The following is a 6000-nucleotide window of genomic DNA, read 5'->3' on the forward strand; positions in this document are numbered from 1 at the left end:
TTTAATTTTTTAATGTTTGTATTTAATTTTTTTCTGTTTTTTTTTTTTCTTTTTTTTTTGGTTTTTTTGGGGGGTTTTTTTTGGTTTTTTTTTATTTTTTTGGTTTTTTTAGGTAGCTGGTGTTTAGTGCTGAGGCTTTTTGCATCCCTACCAGGATACTGGTTCCAGAGGTAGCAGCCAGCTGGGATGAAGTTCTGCCTCTCCTGCCAATCCAGACATGGAAATACCCTCTGTCCTGGCCAGATTCTGCAGCCTCCTTTGCTCAGGTTTTATCGCCACTGAAAGGTTGAGGCTGGAAATTACGAGGCCAAAACCTGTCCTGGTGCAACGCTGCATCCAGAGGCATCTCCTTCTGTGCCCTGGAAACCAGAAACCCCCCTGGCAGTGCCGGTGCCAGCCCAGCCTGGGCCCTCGGCGTCCCACACAGACACCCTGCATTGCAGGGATCACCCCGTGCCCGTCCCCGCTGCTCCAGCTTGACGATGGCTGCGGCACCTCCTCCGGCTGGGGATCCCATCCTTCCTCATCCCTGATGTCTTGGTTTGGATAGACAGGAGTCTGCTAAGGAAGGCAGGAGCTTCCCCTGAAATGGAGAATGTGAACCTTCCCCACCCCTCCGAATTGCTATGAATTTTAAATTAAGGGGGCTTAATTTAAAAGAGGCAAAAATATGGGAGCAGGAAATAACAGTTCTTTAATAGGAAAAAAAAAAGGATAAAATAAACAATGCAGTACACGAGAACAACACTGCCAGTCAGAACACAACCTGACACCCTGTGTCCTCCTGAAGTGTCAGGGGTGGTTCTGTTGGGGCAAGGGAGTCCTGTAGAGAAGGATGTGTTCTTCCTCTGAAGATCCAGTGGAAGGAGAGGCAGCTGCTGTTCCTCTGGGGAATCCTGTGCAGAAGCTGTGCTGGTGTTCCAGAATCTCCAGATTATATCCAGGTAGGAATGCTTGGCTCCTCCCTCTGGGCTCACATCTCCCAATGGGATGCTGTAGTTCTTATCAGCCATGTAGGGACATTCAATAGCTGTTATCAGCAGGTGTCCCCTCCAAGGGAGGTGTGAATGTGATCACTCAGAGAGAGAGATAAAGCAAACTGCCCACTTGACAAAGGTAATCTGCCATACAGATGGCAATGGAAAACATCTTGCCTTGCAATCTTCAACACCTGATGATGATGGGCTTGTCGGAGATGAGCAGGGCAATGGGGATCAGCGGCTGATGCAGCCCCTGCCTTCCCTCCTCTTCCTCCTCCTCTTCCTCCTCTCCGGGTGGGTGCTCGGTGCAGCTGGTGCTGCCGGAGGGGGGAGATCCCACCGGGCTCAGCATCTCCTGCCTGCGGTAGGCGAAGGGCAGCTCCTCCCCACAGCCCAGCGGGGACATCACCACTGTCACCGGCTTCTCCATGGCGGGGCCAGGCTGTGACTCGTCGGGGGGCGGCACCGCACTCTGGCTGCCCGTGTCAGTCGTCTCCTCGCCCAGATTCTGCTCCATCAGCAGCAGCTCGGCTGGGCTGAACCTCTCCGAGGGCTCCAGGAGGCCTGTCCAGGGCTGGCCCTAAGGGTTGGGTGGGTTTGGGATGGGACATCCCATGCCAGGGCTGTGCATGGGCATTTGGGGCTGCGGGATCTGCCCCTTCCTGCCCCTTCCACCTCACCTGGCCCATCTCACCTGGTCGGCCGAGAACTGCGTGGCTTTGGTGCCCACGGGCTTGGGAAGGGGTGGGAAGAAGAGGCGGCGAGCCCTGGGGAGGGAGTGGTTGGTGAGGGGGTGGGTGATGGTGGGGGTGGCTTTGGGGACGAGGGGACTCTGTCACCTCTTTTTGCTCAGGTGGTAGATGGCAGCTGCAGCGGGGACACCAAGCCAGATGCCCAGGTAGTTCAGGTTGCCTCTCCACAGTGCTCCCTGGGGACCTGAGGGTAGGCATGGCTGGGTGGGGGCACTCCTGCCCCAACAGGGACACAGGAGACGTTTTGGGGTGATGGCAAGCATACAGTGGGGAGAGCACCCCATGGGGAGTGGGGAGAGCATGGGGTCTCAGCCATTACCCAGCGCCCTGGTCTGGAAGGGCCACCAAGCACTGCAGGTGCTCTCGCTGTCCTCTGTCACCTCCCAAACCCCCACCCTGTAGCCTGTGCCAGGCTGGAGGTTTTGGAGGGTGTAGTTTGATGCCGTGGTCTCCACTTCAGTGTCTGGGCAAACAAAACCCAATGTGGGGCAGTCTGGCACCTCCTCCTGCCCCAGGGGATCGCAGGGTGCCACTCACAGGTCACATTGTCCCCCTCGGCCATGTGGCACACGAGGTACTTGGCCAGCGCTCCGGGACAGGCAGCCCGTGGGGACGGCTCCCAGCGGAGCACGGCCTCGCTGTCCCCGGTGCTGATGTTGAAGGGCACGTCCAGCGAATCTGTGGGCAATAAAAAACAGTTTTTGGGGGGGGTTATTGCAGGGATTATTTCAGGAGCGCCCCTTCTGGAGCGCAGCCAGGTGTGGATGCTTCGTGTTGGGATGCCCTGTGCCCGGATGCCCCGTGTTTGAATGCCCCATGTTTGGATGCCCCATGTTTGGATGCTCCATCCCTGGATGCCCCGTGTTTGGATGCCCCGTGTTTGGATGCCCCATGTTTGGATGCCCCATGCTGGGATGCCCCGTGTTTGGATGCCCCATGTTTGGATGCCCCGTGCCTGGATGCCCTGTGTTTGGATGTCCCGTATTTGGATGCTCCATGCCCGGATGCCCCGTGTTTGGATGCCCCATGTTTGGATGCCCCATATTTGGATGCCCCGTGTTTGGATTCCCGTATTTGGATGCTCCATGCCCGGATGCCCCATGCCTGGATGCCCCATGTTTGGATGCCCCGTGCTTGGATGCTCCATGCTCAGTGCTCTGTGCCCAGATGTTCCATGCCCGGATGCTCCATGCCCGGATGCCTCGTGTTTGGAAGCTCCATTCTGGGATGCTCTATGCCAGGACACTCCGTGCCCGGATGCCCCGTGTTTGGAAGCTCCATTCTGGGATGCTCCATGCCAGGACACTCCGTGCCCGGATGCCCCGTGTTTGGAAGCTCCATTCTGGGATGCTCTATGCCAGGACACTCCGTGCCCGGATGCCCCGTGTTTGGAAGGTCCATTCTGGGATGCTCTATGCCAGGACACTCCGTGCCCGGATGCCCCGTGTTTGGAAGCTCCATTCTGGGATGCTCTGTGCCAGGACACTCCGTGCCGGGATGTCCCGTTCTCCACACTCACCGTTGCCGGTGTAGCGGTGCCACAGGGCGAAGGTGGCCCAGCCCCGCTCCATGTCCCAGCCGTGCACGGCGAGGCGGTGACAGCCCCGCGCTCCCAGCGCTCCTGGAGGGACCGGGGATGCTGCTTAGACCCTCTGACCCCGGCTGGGGGGGGGCACAGTGGGGTCTTGGGGCGCTCCCTTGCCTCTCTGCGGGTGGGTGCTGTTGGCAGGGAATTCCTGCTGGACGCAGACTCCCTGTTTCGGGGGCTCTGCCAGTGTCTGCTGCTCGAAGCAGAAAGCCTCTCCTGGCCACGGTGCTTCCCAGAGCGCAGTCACGGTGCTGCCGTCCACGCTGATCTCCTTGAAGCTGAGATCTGGTGATGAGAGCCACGTTATTTGGTGCAATAGAACAATCTGGGATGAAACGGGGGATATTCGGGGTAGCTGGATAAAAACAACGCCCTGAGGGCTGCCGGGGGAGCCGAGCATCTCTGGAGGGGCGGTACCTGCGCGCTGCTCTGCCGGCACACGGAGGTGCTGGGCTGGTCCACGCCCCGCGGCATTTTCGGCGGTCAGCAGGATCTCGTACTCCGCCCCGGAGAGGGTGAGGTTGTGCTCGGTCACCTCCCCGCCCAGCGCCACCGAGTGCTCCTCATCTGACTCTGCACAGCCACACGCCACCATGGTGATGTCCAGCTTGTAGGTGACATCCTTTTGCTCCATGAGGAGTGGCTGGGGAGGAAAAGGGGGTGACTCGGGGGGTGAAATGGTGGGGGACACCCAGGAGAGCCCCCAGAGACGCCACTGTACCTGCCAGCTCAGCCTCAGCACCCGCTGCCCGTCTCTCCCCAGTTTGCCCAGTTGATGGCTCAGCACCGGCCTCCTCAGGATTGCTGCAGGAGGAGCAGGCCTGACTGAGCCACCAACATTTTTGGCAGCTGTTGGGATCACAGCAGGCTCCTCTGCTCTTCCTCACCCTCAGAGATGTTGCTGCTCCAGTCACTCCAGTAGCTGCTCCAGTGGGGAAGTTTGTGCCGGAGCTGGACCACGAAGGTGCCATTGACCCCCAGAGCACAGGTCACTAGAGAGGGGTGGCAGGGTCAGCTCCCTCCTCCCTCCTCCTTTCCCCAACTTTTGGCCATCACAGGCTGCTGGGGAGCACCCCCAGGACATGCTTAACCCCACAGGATAAACCAACCTGAGTTTTCTCCAGCTGTCAGCATCACTGTCTCACATGTCACCTGCAAAGAGAACCAGGCATGGAGACACCCTCCCAGTAAAACCAGTACTTTACTGGGACATCAGTGCTGCCCTGTGATCCCCAAACACCCCAGGGGCTGGGAGAGCCAAACAGTGCAGGGGACAGGGGTCCCCTCAATCCTGGGACCCTCCTGGCAGCAGCTGAGAGGGATGGAGGGTCCCCAGCTGTGACAGCTTCATGGGGACAAGCATCTGGATTTGATCCATTGTCGTCATTACTATAATCTGGGGTTTTGCCTGTGTAATCCCTGAGAATCCTGTTATGGGCAGCAGCAGGATCCCATGGCCAGAGGACAAGGCAGAGCTGATAACCCAGGGAAACAGATGGGACACAGCTGGGTCTGGGGGGGGACAGTGACATCACTGAGCCCCCACACTCCCCGGGCTGCCGTGGTGCTCCTGACTGTGCTGTCAGCCACTGCCAGCTCCAGCAAACAGCATTTTTACCTGTGTCCAGCTGCTGTCTCCCACCTTCCAGAAGCGAGCCTCGTGCTGTGGTGGCTGCTTCAGGCTGTCACACTGCAGCTGTGGCACCCGCACCCTCAGCTGGCCACCAGTCTTGGAGAAGGACATCCCAGCGGGTAGATCCAGTTTGACTGGAAAGATGAGGTGGTTTCGGTGGTTTTGGCAGTTTCCAGCGCCGGTGCTGGCTGCCAGCCCTGTCCCCTGGGGCACTCACCAGCCTCGTTGAGGTGCAGGGTGTGGTTGGGGGTCCTGCGGACCTGATCCCCCCAGCGTGCCTCCACCCAGGCCGTGGTGTTATCAAAGATGTACACTTGGCTGTGCGGGGGGATGTAGCTGGTGGCCGTGCCCGCCTCAAACCGCCTACACAGCCCGTGCTTCTCAAAGCTGGGGAGGGAGCGGGCACAGGGTGGCACCCGGGGCTCATCCCGTGCGCTCCCCCTGCCCGCAGCGCTGCCCAACTCACTCACCAGAGGGTCAGGGTGTAGGAGGTGCTGCCGGCGGGGCCGAGGGGCGGCCAGGAGCAGTGGAAAGGCTTGGAGGTGTTGCATTTCTTCCAGCAGGAGACGTCGTGGGCTGCCAGGGCGCCTGCGGGGCAGGGCAGAGCCTGGAGGCTCCTGCATCCCAACTCCATCCCGTGTGTGGGGGGAGCAGTGGTGTGGCTGTTGCCTGCTTGCCGTGTTGCTCAAATGGGGAATCAGAGCAGCGGCACCGGCGATTGTCACCCCAAGCCCCCCGTGCTCCCCCTCCCCGGTGCCGCTCGCCCCAGCGGGGATTCACCATCTTTACTCCGTCCCTGTGGTTTTGGGTGAATATCTCCATCTCTCTCCGGGAGCTCCCCAGGTCTTATCGCCCCCGAATCGTTCATTGAAAGTCTTCTGAAGTTATCTCTCATCTCCCAGCACCGCAGGAGCACTTACCCTGCGCCAGCGCCGCCAGCGCCGCCAGCAGCCAGCCCAGCATCGCCCACCGGGGCTGTGCCGCACCGGATCGGGGCTGTGCCACACCGGATCGGGGCTGCCCCACACCGGATCGGGGCTGTGCCGC

General features: G+C 59.8%; 1 protein-coding gene across 1 annotated transcript; it reads right to left on the reverse strand.

Moving 5' to 3' along the window:
* Positions 1-681: 681 nt before the first annotated feature.
* On the reverse strand, positions 682-5704 carry IL12RB1 (interleukin 12 receptor subunit beta 1). The gene is made up of 13 exons (XM_077191335.1): positions 5424-5704; positions 5171-5340; positions 4939-5087; positions 4430-4472; positions 4208-4312; positions 4042-4124; positions 3435-3963; positions 3166-3353; positions 2270-2516; positions 2052-2195; positions 1820-1916; positions 1675-1747; positions 682-1560 (listed from the first exon to the last, which is right to left on the reverse strand). The coding sequence occupies exons 1-13, from the start codon at positions 5585-5587 to the stop codon at positions 1165-1167; spliced, it is 2388 nt and encodes a 795-aa protein (XP_077047450.1). The 5' UTR covers positions 5588-5704; the 3' UTR covers positions 682-1164.
* Between the last annotated feature and the right edge of the window lie 296 nt (positions 5705-6000).

Source organism: Agelaius phoeniceus, chromosome 29 (assembly GCF_051311805.1).
Source record: "Agelaius phoeniceus isolate bAgePho1 chromosome 29, bAgePho1.hap1, whole genome shotgun sequence".
Classification (NCBI taxonomy): Eukaryota; Metazoa; Chordata; class Aves; order Passeriformes; family Icteridae; genus Agelaius; species Agelaius phoeniceus.

Excerpts from the sequence above, each read along its gene's own strand:
- IL12RB1 (XM_077191335.1), bottom strand. The coding sequence starts at position 5,587 with ATGGAGTTGGGATGCAGGAGCCTCCAGGCTCTGCCCTGCCCCGCAGGC. Across the intron at positions 4,313-4,429 it reads GACAGCTGGAGAAAACTCAG|TGACCTGTGCTCTGGGGGTC; the intron begins GTTGGTTTATCC and ends ACCCCTCTCTAG. Across the intron at positions 4,125-4,207 it reads GAGCAGCAACATCTCTGAGG|CAATCCTGAGGAGGCCGGTG; the intron begins GTGAGGAAGAGC and ends CTCCTCCTGCAG.